Source organism: Mytilus californianus, unplaced genomic scaffold, assembly GCF_021869535.1.
Source record: "Mytilus californianus isolate M0D057914Y unplaced genomic scaffold, xbMytCali1.0.p SCAF_48, whole genome shotgun sequence".
Taxonomy (NCBI): Eukaryota; Metazoa; Mollusca; class Bivalvia; order Mytilida; family Mytilidae; genus Mytilus; species Mytilus californianus.
The window spans coordinates 929,056-953,127 of record NW_026262699.1 but is presented as its reverse complement, the minus strand read 5'-3'; the positions used below and the strand labels follow the sequence as shown (position 1 = coordinate 953,127).

The window sequence follows — 24,072 nt, the reverse complement described above, 5'->3', positions numbered from 1 at the left end:
CAGACCAAAAATGAATGATGTAGAGTCTAAAACAAACGATGATTGAATGCCAGACATTTTCTTATTTTTTATCAAGACGTATAGAAAATAAGATTGAGATTGAAAAAAAAAAATAAAAGAGAAAAAAATGCTATGATGTGACAGTTAAATGAGTATAGATGATGACATACGTTTGTAGGAGAAGAACCACCGTCAATGATAGATCGTGCATGCTCATTTTCATTTTGTTGCACATGATCTGTTTAAACGAGATACATTTTTTTTCTAAATGCATTTTTTTTAAAGGAAAACTAAACAGAAAACAGTTTTGATCTTTCTGTGAGCTTGAAATACAGCTTTTGGAAAGAAAAAGAAAAAAACAACCACATAAACAATGTAAGATTTTACCATACATTAGGACGTTAATTTTGGCAATTTACTTTTGCCTGCACACAACATTTACATTTTTTTAAACACTGATGAGCAATTTTTAAAGTAATGGATACATCAAGTACTAATAGATCAATAATCAGAAGTCGGAAAAATTTGGTCAACGTACAAGTTTAGTCCTAACTTTACGTGGGCGCATATTTCAAAATGAAAAAAGTGGATTAAGTGATGAATAAGTATTCATCTTGATATCTATATGTATGCAATGGTTTTCAAATTTCCTAATTTTGTAACAAATGCATTATATCATGCATGTTAAAACGACATCAGTTTATCTGGCGTATTGTATGCCAACGATGATTGTTGATTTTTTAAATATCGTTGAATTGAGTTTCTTGTGTTAAAGGATTTCTTTTACACTTTTACTAAATAATGTATTTAAGATTACCGGTGCATAATTTAAATAATATAGAGTTACCTTTTCGCAATGTCTGTTCTGTCCAAGGTCAGTGAACCAATATAAAACGAAAGTACTTGAAACATGGTGGGAATGTCCGTATAATATAGTGTTGGTAAAGGTAAGATCTGTCAGTTCATTAGTAAAATCAACACTTTTTGTAATGAAGTATCAATAATTATATACGAACACAAAACAAGGTGTAGAAAAAAATGATGAAATGGTAATTCATATCTTTTACATTTTAATAGTTTACGTTAATGTCAATCATACAGATCACGATTTACATTTGTTTCATGAATTTTTGGCAATGTTTACCTTGAAAACTGATAAGAAATCGATAAAGATAAAATATTTTTTCCAAGCAGTTACTGCAACGTTTCTTGTTTTCGGCAAATTCTTTGTACATTTCGAAATCATCTGAATTTATATATTATCTAAAAAAAATCTAAATTTAAAAAATCAAGAATAACTTTACTTCCATATTGATTTTTTTTTTAATTGAGCCTTCAAGCTTTTTTTAAAATTATTATAAGGATACCAAGATTTGGAACGAAGCATTCTAAAACCAAAAAGAAACCATACTTCGTGTTCTTCTCTCATATGAATATCTGAGATATTCGTCAAGAATATATTCGCCTGCTACCTATATATACTGAATGAAAAAAAAAGAAAACAGGTCATGAAAATATCAGTATCCACTCATTTAAATTAAACACACTCTGTTTTCTGAAGTTTTAAAAGGAAACATAAAACACATTGTGTTTTTTTTTTGTCTTTGTGTACATGTATTCAATTTTCTATTTCATTCTGACTTTAAGTGCATGGATTATATTTGCATGTTGTTTTCATCTACTAAATCCAAACAATAATATCGCAAAGAATGCTCTAGGGAAATTGATGGTCTTTTCCCAAATTATAAAAAAGAAACATGTACATGTGATGTACGCGTTTTATTTTTTCAAAATGTTCATCTGTCTGTTTACAAATTTAGCTTGACGATTCATTTTGTCAACGAAATGTATTATTTCTATAAATTCATCTCCTAGACCTGATTTTAAGAACAAACAGTATCGCAAAGAATTCCACAGGAAGAATGATCGGAATTAGAAGTAGTGAATTTTCCCTGACGGAATTCTTTTCATCCTATTTATTTTCTATTGTGACGAAATGTATTTTTTAAACAGATTGTGAGAATTACACGTTAAAATTGGGCCAAGTTTGCACCAGGAATTTATTCTTTTGTCAGTCAAACAAAGACATGGATTTAAACTTTTTGAATTTATTATGGTGATCGGTGAATAAAAAATTATATTGTTAGAAAATACATAATAATTTTTGAAGGATTAATTAGACTTTTTTTCAATTTGTGCCTGTATAGAACCCTTTTTCAAATTCATAAACAGTTTTTGTTGAAAATTGAACTGTCAAGGATTTTGTCATGAATACTTAATTTGACATTCAAAGGAACAAAGGAATGACCCGGTCTTTATGTATAACATAACAACTGCACACGAAATTCTAAAAATGTCTATAAATAGCACGCCTGTCTACATGTTTTAATTTAACTGTATATTTTTTTTAGATCATTACTTCTTTTTATTACTAAAATGTAACCTTTGTGCTATCGATCAGATGAACATTCTTTAACATTATAAAAACCAACTCGTAAATATAATTTCACAGTTATAACAATGTTCATTCCCTTTCATCAAAGGCTACAATATGTTATTAAATAGTAAACTGTAACAAGATATAATGGTGTAGTTGATATCGCGAACAATCTCGTTTTATGAAGAACCAGACTCATCATAACTTCAAATATGACATTTGTAATATATTTTGTCAAATTTGGTGGATTGAATTTTTAACAAGCGATCGATATTTTTATCTATAAAAAAATAGAAGGCTATTTGTTTATATAACTCGAATTCTAAAAAAAAAAAAATATGTACCGTAAATAAACTAAATTAAATCCTTCGGAATTTGTCCGATGTTCAGAAGACTTTTAGACATGATTATTTATATTTGTATGCTACACATTTGCATTAACCTCTGTATTTAGTGCGAAACGGCCAAATATAATACGAAAAGCATTGATAAAACATATTCAAAGAATAAAAAAAAACTTTGTAAACTTCTTTTATATCATGTTGATACATATCAATTATTTCATGTTGCTCATATATGCATCTCACTATTGCCAAAGACAGAGATTGAAAATTGTAAACGAGGATCCGGATCAATGACAAATTTAAAAATTTTAAAAATTCTTATTTTTTCCATTTTTTTCTGTTTATCAGCAGCAATTGAACACCTGCCCTATTTTATGCAAAAACATGTCTATACTAAGTACGTCTGAACCAGTGACAACTCTACAACAGATTTATCCATCGGATCACCAGCAGTGATGGTGATACATGACTGTGTACATTCTGTATATACAACTCGTCTAAACATCAACCCAACAATGTTAGATCTGTAAATTTGCTTTCGCAAATTGTGTGTTCTTCCCTCGCCGGGATTCGAACTCTTGCAACTGAGATATCGTGACACCAAATCGCCTGCACTGTATCCGGCGCGCTAGACCACTCGACCACCTGGGCTTCACAATAATAAAGCTTTCGGTGGCCGAGTGTGAATATATATATATATATATATATATACCCAGCTAAGTACAGTTGTGTGTTTTACACGCAAACAATACTGCTATACACCAAAGAGAACGAACTATCAATATAGACGAATAAACAGTCACCATCAATGACTTCGTTGATCAAAACGATGTGTGTCTGCGACTCGACTTTCGAGTGACATGCGTTCTTGGTCTGATTTGATTTTTGTTTTTAAATTTATCTGATAATCTACATGTATCTTGTTATTAAGTGTTGGTTTAAATAGCAAGTAGGACGACGGTTGATACTTGCAATGCACGAGACGCCTACAATGTCGATGCAACCGGTTATGTTTGTTTTGTTTTTTTTAACTTGATTGATAGATATATTAAGTATAGATTTGCGATATCTTAATATTAATACAGTGTACACTCACACTCTTAAATCACCAAAATGATTTTTTTTTATACTAAAATTTAATGCATATTCGTGTTCGTTTTCCGTTTTCTCAAAAATAAATTTCTTAACTTCTTGTACATGTAACAAGAAATGAGGATTTCTTAACAGCAAAACATTTTGAAAGCAAAAAAAACTGTACACCTTAGAATCAGCATGAAAATATGAATATTTAAAATCCAGGCCAAAAATAAAGCGATGGTACTTTCATTCAATTACGAACCCGCGTATGTGTCATAGTTCATTCGAAGAAACCTGTCAAAGCATTCGAAAATACGATTTCTAGGTTGACACTTTACCTTTTTTTGCAATTATTTGCCAACTTTTTTTACTGCAATTAAATCTTTGATTACAAATGTAATGTATGTCCTGAGTTAAGGTGTTGCAGAATAAGAAACGAAGATGTTTGACGTCACGATAAAGGTCTGCGACTTGTTTTCGAAAAACAATACATTTATTTCGATCACAATGTGTATAGTTTGTGGACCAGCAAAAAAAGAGCGCATGTTAGAACAAAAACAATTATATACTGGAATGTGTGTCCATCTAACAACAATCTCAAAAATCATGTTTGCAGTACTTGCTAAGGATCAACATTTTCAAATAATTAATATATTATAAAAATATACACATTGTGTTTTATTTTGTAAACAAAAATTGCATTTTAATACCTTAAGATACAAAATCTCTATAAATATAAACGATATTACACTTTTTTAATATGCTCAGGCTTGGCGATAACAGTTTAGAGTAAAATTCATTAAAGTTTGCGATATTTCATTTGTGATTCACATATTGGTTTAACATTTCTTCAAAATGAAACTAATTACATGTAATACAATTTGAGTGTCTGTGTTCTGTAAGCAACGTTTAACCCAAAGGATTATAAAGACAACTTCAATTTATTGATTGCAGGTTGACAATGCACTGAAGATGGCAACCATAGCAGTAAGCTATTATTATATTTTATGTGTGTTTGTGTGTAACTTAAATGTTGACTAGATGTATGTCATTTAACGAAAGATGTCAAATATTTATAATGTGTTCATTGCTGCGATATAATATAATAATTATGAATTATCGTTGATGATCGCAACGAGACTCTTTTCTCGCTTGGGCTGTACGCAATCGATATGAGATGACCAATGATAATCTGTTTGTCTGGATTTTATCTATGATGACGTTGTTAATTGCATTGACAACGGCACATGCTCCTTTAGTTTCTAGTGAAAAAATTTCATATCTCTCTACTGTGCTGAGAAATGAACTTATCAGTCAGCAAGATCAAAGAGAAATTTCGTAGAATAGCGATAATATCAATGACCAGTCAATGTTTTGATATCCCAACACCGAAGAGATACATTTGCTCGTTCATTAAGTGTACGTGTTCCTTTTTTTATTATAACCGAAGGCTTCTTTAATTACAAATGGCTTTGAACAACACAATCGGTCTGTAGATGTAGAGTGCGCAATGTATGAACATTAATAGACCAATTTTGTGGAGGTGCCTTGTCGTTAACTGCTTTGAATTCAAACGGTTCAATTCATATTCTTTTTCGTTTGTATGGTAAAACATTCCATTGTAAGTAGGTAGAATTCTTTTTTAACCGTAACTTGGAAGACCTATGAATATAAACAAGGCTGTATAAAAATATATATTTTTAATTATTTTTGTGATACACAAAGCATCAAAATCAAAAACATTCACCCAAAAAAACAAAGAAAAATAAAATACTACAAAAGTTTAAATTTGCGTTAAGAACAAGTTTTAGTATTTCAGTCTAAAGAACGGTGGAAAAGATTATTTCTGCATAAGAAGCTGAAAGAAAACTAAAAAATAATCTTCATCCCCATACTAGCAAATGAAAGATAATTTGACTGGACAGATACCGCAGGACTTTAAGTTGGACGAGTAGCATGATTTGTTTCAAGACATTGCATTGCAATGAATAGAAAATTCTCATAAAATGAATGTCTTTTCAAAATGTTGACTTTAACAGTCATTGGTTGTATCAGTATGTGGATATGTGATGAATATAATTTCCTTAATCTTTTTCAGAATTCCAACTTTTTGAAATATTCGAGATATTTTCCAAATCATCTTGAGTATGCAAGCCAAGTACCTAGAGATTGGCCGGTAAGTTGCAGTCATAGATATATATCATATAAAAATTGAAACTAAAAAAAAAAATAGAACTTTATTTAATATCTCACAAGGTATTACACCACCACAACTGAATATTTGCAGTTTTCCTCAAACTTTCTTCTTCTTCTTCTTCTTCTTTATAATAATCATTATTGTTATCATTATTATTATTATTATAATCATTATTTTTATTATTATTATTATTATTATTATTATTATTATTATTATTATTATTATTTTTATTATTATTATTATTGTTATCATTATTATCATTAGTATTATTATTACTTTTCCCTTGCAACGATGGAACTATAGATAATGAGTACGATTTATTTTATAGGAAAAAAGAAGGCAAAAGAAGCCGAAGATAATAAAAGTATGTATATGCAGTGTGATATTAAAATCTCTCTTTTTTGTCTCTTGGTAATACGGTAGATTAATTTGTTGTTGTGGATATTAATGTTGGTGGATTGAGGAGAACACCTTTGTATTCATAATGGACAGGTAGATATTTATATTTTTTTTATAACAAACTATGCATTAATTTGGAATTGTAAATAAAATAATTTAGCACTTACATGACGTGATACAAAGAGACCTTACTGCATACAATAAAAATACTGTAAAATTACTTTAACATTGTTTAACATTGTTATAAAGGGAAAATGAAAATCTCAAAAAAAATACTGTACAATTTAAAAGAGTTCGTGCACTGCATCTACATCAATATTTGAAGTTGGTTATTATATTTTGATATAGTAACATATGACGGGAAAATTTCTTACAAATATATGAATTGTATACAAAACAATTGATAATGAAAACACTGGAATAAACAAATAGCCAACTGCAAGCTGCAGTGATTTACAACATCAAACATGTCAAAAGACATCTCTTTCGTGGATTTTGAGTATGAGGTGTGATTTGTTCTTTCTGATGCTAGACGATGCATGTAAATCATTAAAGTGTAGCTGTAAAAGACTGGTACCACCAATTACAAGTTCTGGACTTCTCATATATAACACAGAACTAGATTGGTTAATGGGAGAGCAGTCATACATGTGAATTCCTGTTCATAACACGGCAATCACATATTTGTATGTCTTGTTTTCGAATGAAATACGTTTTAATCAGAGAACGCTTGTGTTCAAAACATATAAATTAGGACTCTCTAGCCTTTGTTAATCTTATATATTGGTGCGGGATTTTTTTACTGTGTTGAAGATCAATTGGTGGCCGTGGGCTATGTTCTGCTTTTGGAAAAGTTGTAGTCTCTCCGACATGAACCTCATTTCAATTCTCAATTTTGAATGTAAATGTAAACCTCTTTTTCTTTAAATGTAGAATAAAATTTTAACAGAAACCTTAATTTCTCAAATGAAAAAAGAAAGTTTCTAAACAGTAAGATTACCTTTTAATCTAACTTGACAGTTATACAACAACACAATCGGGCATCACTTGAGGCACACAACAACTCTAGCATGTTTTAACTCGACCATACATGTATTGTTTTAAATGTTTGAGAATTAAATTGTGTTAATATGAATGATATTTTAATTGATACATTTATCTTTTTAGAATTATGTACTCTGTTTGGAGAATCTAGAACATATAGACATCCCTCCGAAAAGCAAGTCTAAAGAACCTGTAAGTAATGTCTTATATAAAAAATGACTCATTTATTAAAGCATCGGGTGTAGTTTTCGTAAACACATTACAACATAGAACGTACATCAAACAGTATTACGAGATTTTTTGTTAATTTTTTGATAGAATACTTCATAAGAACAATACATAACATAGTCGATTTGTATCAAAATGGCAATCAAGTATTAAAATTATTGAATGAGTATTTGTTAATTTCAACAGGAATAAAGAACCAAAACACAAAACGTGAGCATCTAGTTTGATAGCGACTAATTTGAAAATTGTAATGTACAAAAAGTAAAGGGAAACACCAGAATGAAATACATGTACTACTGACTGAAAATAAGAAATTTCGTGGCGATAATTATTATTAAAGAATGGTGCATAATGTATGTGAAATTGTTTAGCATGCAACACTTTGAACACATATTATAAAAGAAAGTCTGAAAATAGCGAAGATATTGAATACTTCGAAGCAGCACTACACATTGTGTTGGTTAATGTAAAACCGGAAAGAATTTGCTCATACATTTTAAAAAATAAAAAAAGGCTACATGTACATTTAATTGTTAAAACCACAGAATATATCATTTTCGAAAAGAATGTAAATCTTTACCTTCATTCAGCGGTAACATATTTAACACCAACGAAATAATATGATAGTATGTTACATATCGACACTGAATAAAAATGTTCACTGCCATATTAGTACACCTTGTGTGTGGTAAAAAGATTCAATGATATTTCCTTGTGTTTTCATCGTTGTAAGATAAATGGAGCAGTGACTTTTTTCTATTGAAATATTGCTCGTTTTTCACTAAGAGCTTATATATTGGAACAGTTCTGTTCATTTTATTCAGGCTGTAGTATTCGTATCATTGTCCTTTTTATTAGATGGATTGCTGTCAAATTGGCAATAATACCACATCTACTTATAAGCCAATCTTTACAAAAAAATCAAGTTAGCCATTATCATCTCGTGGCTTCCATCGTTTTTTGTTGATCATCAGTTACCTACTTTGACAGACTATTATTACATGAATAAAGTGCTTTGACAACAATGACTAAACAGAAAGACACTCAGCTATAATCATCATTGGAGGTTCAACCAATATCATCAACAAGACTAAGAATAAAACATAGATGCAACATTCATCTTTCAAAACGTTAAATATCAATAAAGTCTCAAGGGAGGGGTTCAAATGTAGGACAAATAAAATGTACTTACCGTTCGTTAAAATTTCAGCTGATTTCATATTTGATTTCTTCAATAAAAAGTCTTTCATTTTGAAAACTGTAATTAAAGTAACAGCGAAATCTAATTGCAACAATAACTCACTTTTTAAGATAATGTTGTCCGTATAACAATTATTTCCCTTAAATGGAAATGCTTATCAATTATTTTTTGGTCTCTTTAACTATATAAAAAAGTAGAAAAAGAAATTGTAAAATGGAAAGTCCCTAATCAAAAGACGGAAATTCCAAACCGCAAATGTGATCAGCAACACATATGGAGGGCATACGTTTATATTTTATTTGCAGACTTACAGAAAACGGAAAAAGGTATGAAATGTAATGCAATTACCAGAATAAATATAAAGGTAACACTATTCTGTTGATGTTCAAATCTCGTAAATAGATTAGGAAGAGGCCAATCAGGTTCAAACAGTCAAAATATTTCAAAATCAGGAATAAAACACAATTAGGAAACAGACAGATGAAACGACTATGCTGATATCTAATAATTAAAAATCGCAAAATCAGACTGCTAATGAGTTGAGACACCGCTACATCATATCAGTGAACCAGTTATTGATGTTACTCTTAAACTTGTAAAGTTTCATTTTCATTCGGTTTCCTTCAATAATCTGTTGCAGTAATTTCTTTGTAAGTAGCGCACTCTGTATTTTTTTTTCACTGCATCATGTAAACATGCAAAAGAATAACGTAAGACTTAATATATATACACAGCAAACGAACACAGATTCATATTAGATTTGTCTTGGACTACTACAAGCAATTAAGCATGAAATTATTGTTATTGGAGTTTGTTATAAGTAGTTCAACTTTATTCAAATTTCAAATCTTATTAGGGCAATTTTCGAACTCTTAATAAAACATTTCGTATCTATTCTTATCTCTGTTTTCTTTTTTTCATACTGTGATGTTATTTAAGAATTGAATGCTTCTTTCTGTAACTTTATTGGGGTGTAAAAGCGTTGACCGAAGTACATTTTGCATGAAGCGCGGAAGTGCTTAATTCTAAAAATGTGCGCACGGTCAACGCTTTTACAACCCTATGAAGTTATAAAAAGAAGCATACAATACGTATAATAACATTTTTTTGCTAGGATCATGAAACAAGATTTTTATCAAGTTTTTATTTAATTTACCTGTGCACTTTATCGTGGGACCTCGTGTCATCATGGATGATAAATTTTATTGTGTAATGAAATTGACTAAAGAATAACGCGAGATTGAAGTGTAGCCAATCAGAATAACATATTATAAACAATACAAATTTCCAACAAATAGACGGTATAGTTTTCAAAGAGGTAATTCAAAATCACGAATAGATTATATTTTTTGTACGAAATCTGTTAGCTGCAAAATTTTAAACACGCGTATAATCACATTTCCATTTAGTGATCATGACATTGTTACTTCAAAAATAAAATTAGATGATATTGAAAGAGGACCGGGAATGTGGATCATGAATCTAAATACAATTAAGACAGATGAATTTTCAAATGCATTTAAAACGTTTTGGGAAAATTGGGTTAAAAGTAAGAATCGATTCAATAGCATTTAAGAGTGGTGGGATGTAACAAAATCAAAGATTAAATTTTTGACCATGGAAATTAGTCAAAAACTAAACCGTTTATCAAAACAAAAAAATATCATTGCTTTAGAAAAACAGCTTGAAAAATTGAAACTTCAATTGAACGAATCAAATAAATCATGTGACAAAATTTTAGAAATAGAAAATAAAATTAAGGAATATTATACTAATAAAACAGTCTCCGCAAAAATTAGATCACGGACTAAATGGGCCGAAGACGGGGAGAAGCCGACCAAATACTTTTTTAAATTAGAAAAGAAAAATGGGCAGAACAAATAATGGCAACGTTTAAAAACAGAAAACGGTGAGTAAAAATGAGACATTGATTCTATCTTGAATGAACAAGTAAAATTTTATACTAAACTTTTTGCCACGGATGGATGGGACAAAACAGCGGCCGAAAAACTTTGTCAGTTTATAATAGATAAGGTAAGTAAGGAAGATAAAGAAATGTGAGATAGAGATATAAATATATGTGAAGTAGAAAAGGTACTAAAACACTTAAAACAGAACAAATCACCTGGCGAAGATGGTATACTATCAGAATTGTATGATTTATATTGGGACGTAATAAAAGACGATTTCTTTAGTTTACTACAAGAAATCTTTAATGATACTATATTGAGTAACTGTTAACATAAGGGGGTCTTAACCTTACTACATAAAGGAGGAGAAAGGGAAAATATAAAAAAAAATGGAGACCACTAACTCTACTAAATTGTGATTATAAAATTATTGCAAAGATTCTTGCTGAAAGACTTAAGATAGTATTACCTAAAATTATTCATAGCGATCAGAAAGGGTTTGTTAAAGGTAGAAATATAAGCGAGGCTAACCAAATAATTCAGGACATTATAGAATATATTGACAACGAAGATAAAGAAGAAATTATATTATTTTTTTATCAACAAAAAGCGTTCGATAGGGTTGAATGGGAATGGATAGATTTTGTACTGGAGAAATTTGAATTTGGCGGGAATTTTTTAGCATGGTTAAATTTTTTATTATACAATGCTACGTCGTGTATTAAAACCAATGGATTTGTATCAAGATACTTTTCGATTACTCGCTCCGCTAGGCAAGGGTATCTAATAGCCCCTCTCTTGTATATCATACAGGCTGAACCAATGGCATGTGCGATTAGGGGTAACATTGAAATAGATGGATTAAAATTACCAGGAGAGGGAGGGAACTTTATAGAAACTTAATTATGTATGTTTGCAGATGACACCCAGGTATTTAATAAAAATGAAAAAAGCTGTAGAAAATACTTTTAAAATTTTGTCCTTATACGAAAAAGCTTCGGGTTCTAGAATAAACTATGACAAAACAAAAGGCTTACTTTAAAGGGCTTCTAAAAGAAAACGATTTAAATTTTATAAAATAAAATGGATCACAGGCAATGTTAAAACATTAGGGGTGTGTCATGGTTATGAAATAGATGACGATGATATTTGGAGAAAAATAATAGATAAAGTTAAAAATTGTATACACGTATGGAAAAGTAGGAAGCTTACATTACAGGTAAAACACTTATAGTAAAAAAATATGATACTTTCTCTCTGTTCTAACGAAATCGAAATACGAGGAATTCCGGATAAATATACTAAAGAGCTAAATAATATAATTTGGAACTTTATATGGGACGGAAAAGTGAATCAGGTAGATAGAAATGTCTGCTGTTTGAATGAAAAATAAGGGGAATGGGTATGGTAAGTATAGATATGTTTATAAAAAGTAAACGCATAAAACTTTTATATCGTTTAATGCAGGAGCCATTGGAAAGCTGGAAAGCGATCGGTAAGTGTTGGCTTCGGAAATTCGATGAAAAATATAATAATGCCTTTTTTGTATGTAAATGTTCAAGTTTAAATGGTTTAGATATGAACCAATTGCCACACGTTTATCAGAAAATTATAAATACGTGGTCAGGATTCATTCAAAATATTGATACACCTTCAAATAAAAGTGATATTTTAAATACGAGGATATTTGGAAACTCTTCTATTCTGTTCAAAAATAAATCATTGTTATACTCTTTTTTTTAAATAACCGATATCACAAACTATCCAGGACATTTGGAATCCAGAAACTACAGATTTTATTAGCTGTAATGAAATTGATAGGAAGCTGTTTGATCGGAGAAATTGTATTTCCGAATTTTCAAAAATTAAACAGGCAATTCCTAAAGATTTCGTGCAAATTTTGAAATCTTGCGGAAACAAGAGTATGCATTATGAAAGGAAATTAAAGATATCAAATGACCTTGAGATCATTAACTTAAACAACCAAACAATCAAACCATCAAAGTTAAAACTCAAATATATTCGTACGGTTTTAAATAAAGATGTATCTCCAAAATGTCAAATTAAGTGGGAGGAAATATTTGGAAACAATATACTTTGGGAAAATATATGGTCGGGATTAAAACAGTTGACAATTGAAAATAATGTAAAAGAATTTCAATGGAGATCCATTCACACTATTTTATATACTGAAGAAAGATTAAAAAAATGAAGATATCAAATGGAAAATGCCACATTTGTCAAAATGACAACAATATAGAAACCCTGCAACACTTATTTTTCAGTTGTAGTACATCACAGTTAATTTTAAAAAATCTCCAAGAAATACTTATCAAATCAAACATAGGAATAAATAATCCTCTTGTTGAAAAGGACATTCTGTTAGGTAAAAACACGGGAATACTAAAATATGATAAATTTCTAAACATCATTATCAATGATTATCATCTTCTAAATAGACTCTATGGAAAATTAGGAATTCAATAAAATTTAACAAAACGCCTAAAGCACCTCAAGATATTTATAATATCTGGAAACATAACTTGAAAAATAATCTAAAATTTGTTATTCTATTGAAAGACATTGACATCATCGATAAGACAAAATTAGAGTCGGTGATAACGAAAATTTAGACAGTATAAGCTTGAGTCAAAGTACATTTTTTATGGTTTATTGTATAAGAATATCGATTTTATCAATTTATACAAACATAAAAAAAAATGGTAAACAAGTGTTAGCCTATCATGTTTATTGTAGTATAAAATGCACATCTTTTGTGTGGGTATCTTATTATTTACTTACTATTTTGAAATGAAGGTATAGAGCTGTAAGATGCTTCTAACATTATAAGGATATATTTTTGACACTAATTTAAATCCAAGGTAAAAATGTAGACTACATTTTTATTGCCTTCTATTGTCCCCGGATAGATGGTTCATTTTGTAAACAGGGACCCTTAGCCTGTTCCTGGACGACCAAGGTAATTGTATACAGGAAATATTTAGGAATAAAACGTTTATATGTGTTAAAAAAAAACAACATTATAATGAAACATATATCTGATGTAATTATATCTTAAAAAAGTCTTATTTCTTAAACTTAAACTGAATTACACATGCCTAAAATGACAATAGTAAAATTTTGAGGGATTGCAGCAAATAGCAAGTATCTATTTTCAGATATTGACGAAAAAGGGCATTCGTAAATATGTATCAGAAGTAAAGGCATATACTTTCTTTCAGATATAATTCACTTCAATTTTGATAGTATTGCTTTGCGATGCATACATCATAAAAAAATTTACTACATGAACATAGAATTTATATACATATACTAACGAATTGCAATTTAACCAAGTCTATAAAACTTAACAATCATTCTCTGATTGCCCGGTTATACATTGATGATAATATGGTACCTGTGTTGTGTTTATTTGATATTTACAAAGTAACGTTAACATTTTAAGTTACTATTTTCGTTTTGAAGTCATTAACGGGAAGCTTAATACAAACATTTATGATAAAAGAGATGATTTTTTATTTTCTATCGTTAATTATCCATTTTTAGATGGTGATGTTCCCTTGTCACCATCTTATGATGTTTATATATCTCAACTTGTACGATTCGCTCGTGTATGTAACAACGTATTAGATTTTAGCGAGAGAAATTTATATATTACTGAAAAATTATTACACCAGGGTTTTCGATATCATAAACTAGTCAAAACATTTACTAAATTTTATCATCGGTATAAGGACATCATTCGTAAATATAACTCAACATGCAGACATCTTATACGTTCGGGTATAACCTTTAAACAAACTTATTAAGAAGGGATATAGTTACGATATTGTTATCAGGTCATTAAAAATTGCATATTTTGGCTTTAATATTGATTCATTTATAGGGTCTTTGCATCGGAATTAAACATATTTATTCTAAAACCAGTTGTTGGCATGACACGGGTTATGTTCTTCTCATATATTTTATGACGGTATAATACTATACCCCTAACTGGAGGGATTGTGCCTGATATTCATATGATGAAGACATAATCTTTCAATCAGTTTAATTGAGGTCTGGAGCTGGCATGTCAGTAACTGCTAGTAGTCTGTTGTTATTTATGTATTATTGTCATTTTCTTTATTTTCTTTTGTTTCCTATTCTGACATCGGACTCGGACTTCTCTTAAACTGAGTTTTACTGTGCGTACTGTTGTACGTTTGTTTTTTCTACATTGGCTAGAGGTATAGGGGGAGGGTTGAGATCTCAAAAAACATGTTTAACCCCGCCGCATTTTTGCGCCTGTCCCAAGTCAGGAGCCTCTGGCCTTTGTTAGTCTTGTATCATTTTTAATTTTAGTTTCTTGTGTATAGTTTGGAATTTAGTATGACGTCCATTATCACTGAACTAGTATACACTTTTGTTTAGGGGCCAGCTGAAGGACGCCTCCGGGTGCGAGAGTTTCTCGCTGCATTGAAGACCCATTGCTGGCCTTCGGCTGTTGTCTGCTCTATGGTCGGGTTGTTGTCTCTTTGACACATTCCCCATTTCCATTCTCAATTTTATTTAACTGTGTATATTTATGACACATTTATGTCTTCTGTGTCATTTTAAAACCTCACTTTCCTTTCGTTTGTATACTATTGTGTAGCTGTATAATACATATGCACAAAGTGATGAAATTATGTATTGGACCTGAACCAAGAGGGAATGAATACATTCGAAGCGATATTCATCAATAATAATGTAATGTTACATTATAATCCTCGTCCAAAATTACTGGATGTTTTATAGCATCCAATAGCTACAACATCTGCCAGTCAAACAGACGGATGCGATGCCATACAAACATATACACAAACAGATGATAAGATTCTGCATGAAATGGCAACTCAGACTGAGGATGAAGATGTTCCAGATAGCCCAAAGGTAAACGTTACTATAATAAACATAGATGAAGCATAAAATAAAAATGAATTACATTATTTCAAAAATACATAAATAGTAAATGCATTGCCACGAAAGAGAGAATTAAAGCCAAACAGAATTATATAACTTAAAAAATACGAAAAGGTAAATGCATTGTCAAGAAAGAGAGAATAAAAGCCAAAAAGAATAGTTTTTTAAAACTTTACAGGCGGAATCTTTCGAAAAAGGAGAAGCGTGGATGATCGAACTTTTGCTTTTGCCTCCCTCTTAAGATAACCAGCTAAAACAATGCATAAGGTACAGTGCTCGGATGTCTCAAACTGTCTTATTTTAGTAAAATAAAGTTGCAATAATCAACAGACATGATATAATATATTAAACAGTGTTCTACAATTGAGTTTAGTAATGGGGAAAATGTCATTGAGACAAAAAAAAAACGACCAAAGAGAAGACAACAGGGAGGGCCACCAATGGCTCTTCAACGCAACGAAATAATCCCGCACCCGCAGTTGGGCTCTGTGTGCCCCTAAATAAAAATGTGTATAAGTCCAGTAAAATGAACGTCATACTAAACTCAAAATTAAAGAACAATAGTTGTCCATATCATTACTAACATTGTCGTCATGATATTTTTTTTAAAGTAAATATAAACAGATTTATTGTTTACAAACGTTAATAACCATCAAGAACAGATACCTTTGTAAAGCTTTAAGAAATCAATAAAATAAAGATAATCTGAATCGGGTCTTAAGTCTATCGAAATTGAAACATGCTCTATCATTTTCAGAGAGTTGTGGAGGAACTTCAACAGATTCCCACATTTGAGGTAAATATTTGTTTTTCATATTAACAATGTGTTTGCGATATTTTTTACATTGCTTATCTTAATATAGTGATGGATACATTTCCGGTATACTAATTTATGACAAATTGCTTCAAAATGTTATAAAAACTGGTGCCTGTCTTTTCATTCCGAATGGGTTTCTGTGTAAAGTTATTTACAAAGTGCTATGTTTAGCTTCTGACTGATATATTGATGCTCAGAGATCATCCGACGTTTTATCTGGTTTAATCACACATTGTTGTAATACACTTAGGGAATGACTGTAATATGTTTTCTGTCCATGAAGAAATAACATAAAAAAAGTGGTGCACACTGGTTAACCCGCGTAGCGGGTTATTATTAACTATGCACCGCATTTTTTATGTTATTTTGAATAGACAGAAAAAAATATTACAGTCATTTCTTATAATATAATTCTAAATTCCATGTTAAACAGGCGTAAATCATGAAAAAACGTGGATGACGTCACGGTCACATGACAGAATTATGTCTATGAGATGATTAACAAAACACTGTCCGATAATCAGAAGACACGTTACATCAACAATTATATTATTGCTATATGCAAGTAACTTAAACATATATTCAAATGTAATGATTGTTAAATAAAAAAAATACATTTGGATTGGTTAACTTTCAAAGAACTCTCCAACGAAGACAAGCTACCGCTACCCCCTGTCATCTCACATGAAAAAAATCTCATAACTGTAAATATACATACGACATGTTTGTTTACACGTTACATTGCATCTGTTCCACTGTGTTTTTCAAAATGTATTGATTTAATAGTGTGCTAATTCTTAGATTTTTGTCTTGTATCGTATTCTACACTCATGTGTGTTTTAATTATTCATGTAACTTAATGATTTTAGCTTATGGAACATGCACAACAGTCCTCGGCAGGGGTTATACAAGATGGACAGGTATAGAACCATAATAAATGACAGAAAACAATACATTTTAACTGATGCGACGTTGAAAGCTAGCTTTTAACGTATGCATTTGGATATCCTGTTTGTATCGTTTGCCCCTGTTAAGTAGTTGCAGTACTATACTTATGCATGGTACTCATGGTACTGACATAATATGTTCTCGTAACAATACTAGGTTCTCTCTAAACGCGGACATGCAAAGTAACCTCTGGAGTTTAAATAATCAAAAGAAATAATATAATTTTCCTAAAATCAAATGGAAGTTTGCATCAGGAACTGACACTAGTGGGTAATTGTGACTGATGAGGATGTAATCATGACTATTCAAGTATATATGTGTATGCATATATGGTCTTGTATTGTAATTACTGTTTTCATTATACTAATTAGAATAGTATAACGAATTTTTTATACCACATTTACCGTTATACGCTTGTTCATTTCACATGCTTCATAGTGATAATTCATATTGATATTGCGTGCTTAGTTATGTAGTACAAGAGAAAGAGGTATGTGAATGTCAACTAATTTTCAAAAAAGGAAAAGAAAGAATTATACCGAAAATGGTTTAAGAACATTAAAGAATTTATAAGAGAAAACAAACGACAGGATCCATGCTTCAACAATATTGATAAACCTAACACAATATCTTTTTCTAAAAAATATATTTCAAATATAAGGTAGTTCATATTAGACCAAAATCTATATAAGTCAGAAAATAAAACAACGTTTTTCTAGTATGCATGTCTTAGTAAACATGATACATTGGATCCCAACTACAGATAAAAATTCTTTTATTTGTTTAATCAACATACACTTTTATTACATTAGCCATCACCAAAAGACATTTGGGGTAATTTGAAGACTTTTGGAGAGCCAAGAATAGTTGTATCTGTGATAGGTGCTTATAATGAATGTACGCAAACGTATGAGTGGGCTGATCACTTGCTTTTAAAGAATGCAATTGCGCATGTCGCAAGATATTCAGGAAGTAAGTTTGTTCATGCAGTTTAAATATACCGTTTGATTACGTTTTAATGATTTGAAAAAAAGTATAGTAAAAAGAAATATCAAATCGAAAAAAAAGTAAACCTTTGTCTTTTTAAACATTTTACTGCGTTTGGTATTCAATAATAAATGCTGCATTTTAAATTATGAGATGTATCACTTCCAGTAAAATTGCACAATGATAAATCAGCCAGAACATCAGAATGTTTGCAAATGTCACAACAGCAAAACTATAACATATCCAGGGATCTAAAAAAAAACATTTAAATACTAGGTTATTGTTATCGTTTATTAAACCTTTTTAAGTCATTCTTCACTTAAGGAAAGTTGGTATAATTACCAATTAGATATATATCCACCAAAGTTTCCATGAAGGTGATGTATTTAATTAAATGCGAAAGTACAGCCTTCAACTAAGAGAAAAACACATAACGCGTCTTCAGCTATAAAAGGCCTCGTTATGAAAAAAGGAAAAAAATCTTTTGGTAAAACTAACTGTTTCATTAACAAAAAAAAATATTTACTTAAAAGAACCAACGACTACCACTGAACTAGTACTCAAGGTTCCTGATTTGAGACATGGTCATAAAGAATGTGGTGGGGTAACACGTGTTTTTAAGTGTATAACTCTTTTTTAACTAGGACAGTGGTGTAACAGCAAAACATGAAAATAAACTACACATATCAATTGATAAAGGTTAACATAATAATAGATCAATACAAAGCAAGAAAAAAACATATAAGATAACCAAGACCGGACTTGACAGGGTATTTATACATCCGTAGTACACAAAACAGACACGAAGTACAGACATGAGATTTCTGGCAGTTTCTGGCAGTTGGTTTAAACCCAATAGCAACTTAAAAAAAAAGCATGTATATAAGACTAAGAAATCAATCAATACACACCCAACATTATTCTTTATTAGCAAGTTTATACATTTTTGCAAGATGCACATATATCATCTGTTTTTCTTCCAGTTCAAATTCTGTTCTCTACTTACCACTTTCAAGTTATCTTATTTTAAAAAACCCACAAATACACATATTTTAATTTTCCTGTATCACTTTTCATAACGAGATATAGCTAACGTCGTATTAGGATTCACAATGCATATATATAACAACTGTGTTTCTCTTTTGAACAGGATGTGGGTTTTTATTTAATGAGAAAAACACAGATTTTGTAAACAGTGTTGTTAGCAGAAGTTGTGTTATGAAAGGTTTATCACAAAAATATGGATACACCTCAATGCATTTTTCTGTAAGATATTTTATGTTTATAATATCATTTTGCATATTTGCATTTCATACAAAAATTTCTTCAGGCATGTTTCATGACGGAATTTAAGACGGCAATCATGCTAAAAGTTATCGAACCATACCGTAAATCAAGTTGACATATAGGAGTTAAGAACTTAGTCTTTGTAAAATGTACCAAAGGTTTCATCGAGAACAACCCAATTGAAATATAAGAGTACACAGTTATGACAAATAGTTTAACATTGACTGATACTCAAAATCTGAAATATCTTAAAACTCTTCACAGAAAATAGTAAATGCACAATATACCGACATTGAACATGACCTGGACGTGGTTTTTTAGAAAAACTCGAAGACCTATAAAATATTAACAGTTACTAAAAATGTTAAAGATACGAGGCAATCTATCAACCAATCTTTTATATTTTGTTTAATTTGAAATTCTCTACAAGTTTGTATTTGGTTTTGATTTTCTAACTGTTGTAATATTTGGCTCCAATGATACTTCTGATATAGACAAAATTACAAGCCATGTACAGTTAATGGAATATGACAGTTATTATCCATTCGTTTGATGTGTTTGAAATTATGATTTTGCAATTTGATAAGGGACATTCCTTTTTGAATTTTCCTCGGAGTTCATTATTTTTGTGATTTTACTTTTAAAACCCGTTGGTTGGTACTACTCCTGGTTTCAACCCCTATGGGTTTTACCAGCCCAGTTATCAACACTTTTGAGTTCAGATGAGATGACACTAACAGAATTGTTCACGTTTTATAAAGTTATTGTGTATACAATGATGAATCAGATTTGTCGTTCTCAATGTATAGCCTAAGATGTATTTGGAACAATTTCTCGAAACTCTATAACTATTCATTTGATTTACCTGATTTAGGCCTTATAACTTTTAAAACTTTAAAAACATAAGAGCACCACTTATGAGTTTTATGTACACAAAACACGCGTCCGGCTATCTAAATTATAACCCTAGCATCTGTTTTGACTCTCTACAGCAAAATTTGAAATAAAACTTAAAAAAAAACAACAAATAAAAAAGAAACCTTTAAGAACAAATAAAACAGAAGACATCATTTGAATACATGTTGAACTTGAAAGTATTATACTTATAATCTATAGTAAAGTAACTCTTTTTGTTTTGTCAGGACAGATTAAAGGAACACAAAACAGTAAGTAATGTATATTATATTTTGACGGGAAGCTAAGATTTCATTGGAAAGTGTGATTTTATAATATAGGCAAAAACAAAATCGTTTTATATCTCTTAGCAAAAAATATATTCAACTCATTTTACCATAAACGACCAGTTGTTCATAAGGATTTCAAGGATAGTATATGATCAAATGATCGTTTTAAATAAATGTAGTGAAACTATCAGTATTAAAGTAGTATAAGGCAACAAAGGTGATGTGAACAGTTATAAATTGCCGAATATGAATGGGTACATGGTTGTGCGTCCTTTAAATAGCGTACAGTGGCCAAAATAAATGCATACTATTTTTACCAGATACAAATATTATTGAGAAGATGATCAGCTAGTTATGAATTTAAAAAGAATGTAACATTTATGTAATGATTTATATTCAAAAGCTTATCACTCACATCTAAAGATATCATAAGAAGATGTGGTATAAGTGCCAATGGGACAACTATCCATACAAAGAAATCATTTACACGATTACAGTATAAGTATAAGATGAAGGCAGTTCAGCAAAATTGCTTTCGAATGTAAAAATTGTCAATATGTACAAACAGACATAAGTAAATAAGCTTGAATTATAATAACTACAAAACGAGTGAGTCCATGTTTGTCGACTGGAATAACATCTCTTGCAAACTCAGTGCATGTTATATTCTCACAAGTCGCAAAAAATAGCATTTAAAAAAAGTATAGATGTGAGTTACAATATTGTATATCGAATACACTTTTGTTCACTAGATAAAATATAAGCTAAATAGATATAATTGCAATTTGATACACTGCATGGCCTATCAACTATGTTTACAAACATTAGATTTTCAAATCTTTATTATTTATGAAACCGTTATGTCCATTTGAAACGAATAATATCTTTAAAATATAAGATTTGGCATGGTTAAAAACGTGGTATGTTGCAAAATTATTATTACTGTCATATAATTTGTTTTCATTTTTTTGCATGATCTTATTAATAGAATCTTAAACTACCAAAATATTTCTCTTCGGCAGACAGACGAACAGCATACAGGTTATTCAAGTGAACACTTTAAAGATGTAAGCTAAGTTTGAACGGTTTAATCGATTTTTTATAAATAGATACCAATGATTTTGGTATGACAAAATGTCAAACACATTGAATTTCACAAAACACTAAATAGAAAAAAAACGACCGAAGAATACAAATCCTCATCAAGGTTTGGATGCTCTCAGTTTTTTGAAAGGGCAAGTATAGTATGCTGTACTATAAGAACCGATCGTGGTACTCGTGGTATGAAGATAAAGAGTTGAAAGGACAAAATTATGACAGTCAACAATTGAGCAGACATAAATTTGATTTAATAATGTAGCAAAACGGTTTATTAGTAAATAAGAAACCTGCTTCAAGACATTCTTATTCAAATGTATACAGAAATAAATGTCAAAAAGATCTACAACCAAGTTATCAATCATTTAAACTTTATGGCAATTCAATGAAATCATATGTAGGAAAGTTATCTTATATGGATATATTTAAAAAAGAAGTAAGTTTATTTTCAGTCTTACATTTAACATCGTTTTATGTTAAATATCAAAAAAGAAAATTGAAACAGTATCCCACTTATTTTAGTCATTCTTAAGACACCACATTAAAAACGACAAAAACAAACAGAACACAAAATCCAACATAAAAAACTACGACTTTGCAACAAATACACTATTCGTTAATGTAATATCAAAGTTCGTTAACATGTTATTTGATGCACATTTGTATCAATACAGTAGCAGAATGTTTCTTTCTTTACACCTCTGTGTTTGCTAAATATTTTACTAGATTATAACTCCTTACGATCTGTGTATACGAGTGTATTCCGAATTAAAGGAAGATAATACGTAAAGGTAAAAACATATTTTATATAATGTAAGTTACAATAGAAAACAATACACTTGCTGAAAACAGTTGTATTCTATATATTCTATATATTGTTATGTTATAACCACACTGTTAATATAACTTCTAGCTTCTGGAACTTGAAAAGTACATCAACTCAGAAGGTCGGGTATTGTTTGAAGAAGGCGAAAAGGAATCTAAAATGTTGTCAAGTAAGATATTGATTTGTACACAGCCACATTAATCATGTTAATCTTGAAACCAAATATATTCTACTTTTACGTTTGATGTTTTAATTATGCTGCTTAAACACATAAAAAACGGCATACTTTTACATGTCTTATCCGTTAATTTTCCCGTTTGAATGGTTTTACACTAGTAATTTTAACGAATTAATAAATGGTAGATATCTTAAATAGAGAGGATTATAGATTTTAAAGTCGATCTGTGAACAATTGATGATAAACGATATGATTATTTTCTACATTAATGGGAAATATACACGATAAATCTGTTGCAGACCAGTTAGCATGTTTCATTAACTTATTTGTTGTGTACATTTTCTTTCATGGCTTAGATATTCGAGTACCGGTGTCTTTATTGGTGCTGAATGGTGATTTAGACACACTTGATCATGTTATGAGAGCAATATATAGTGATATATCAGTGGTGGTTGTGAAAGGAACTGGTGGGGCTGCTGACCTGATTGCTTTATGCCTGGAAGAGTAAATTTGTAACGTTAAATTGACTTTTTACATAATGAATCCGATAGACACTACAAAACAGATTGAAACTTTTGCATGTCCTTTAATGAAACTAGACACATTTTTATTCGATAAGATCTTTAATGATATCTAAAGGGAAATATTTTTTTTTTACATTTTGTGGTGTTTTCAAAACAAGCTAAAAGTCTGAAAACAAATATTTAAATAAGGCTTTCACACAGTTAATAACAGATCCTTACATACCTTATTTGCATGACACGTGATCTATCTTTTTGCTAAATATTTGAATAAAAAAAAAATCGCTCGATACATTTATTTTGTTATGATGTCTGAAACTCTAATCAAGTATTAGTATTATTCCGAACAAAAGGTTCAAATTTAACTTTAAGTGTTATGTTTGTTTTTATTAAATGTCGTAATTCAACTCTGTACCGTTGATGTTAT

At 30.1% G+C, this 24,072-nt stretch overlaps 1 protein-coding gene across 1 annotated transcript in view; it reads left to right on the top strand.

Moving 5' to 3' along the window:
• The first annotated feature begins 855 nt into the window (after window positions 1-855).
• Window positions 856-24,072, top strand: part of LOC127700085 (uncharacterized) — a 47,284-nt gene continuing 24,067 nt past the window's right edge. Inside the window, exons 1-15 of the mRNA XM_052203553.1 lie at window positions 856-947; window positions 4,813-4,845; window positions 5,957-6,034; window positions 6,384-6,419; window positions 7,622-7,690; window positions 9,233-9,253; window positions 15,635-15,769; window positions 16,557-16,595; window positions 17,486-17,536; window positions 18,377-18,536; window positions 19,702-19,817; window positions 20,981-21,004; window positions 22,045-22,089; window positions 23,034-23,115; window positions 23,481-23,628. Of these exons, the coding sequence (XP_052059513.1) occupies window positions 4,831-4,845; window positions 5,957-6,034; window positions 6,384-6,419; window positions 7,622-7,690; window positions 9,233-9,253; window positions 15,635-15,769; window positions 16,557-16,595; window positions 17,486-17,536; window positions 18,377-18,536; window positions 19,702-19,817; window positions 20,981-21,004; window positions 22,045-22,089; window positions 23,034-23,115; window positions 23,481-23,628 (1,019 nt within the window). The 5' untranslated portion in view covers window positions 856-947; window positions 4,813-4,830. The remainder of the gene's footprint in view (window positions 948-4,812; window positions 4,846-5,956; window positions 6,035-6,383; window positions 6,420-7,621; window positions 7,691-9,232; window positions 9,254-15,634; window positions 15,770-16,556; window positions 16,596-17,485; window positions 17,537-18,376; window positions 18,537-19,701; window positions 19,818-20,980; window positions 21,005-22,044; window positions 22,090-23,033; window positions 23,116-23,480; window positions 23,629-24,072) is intronic.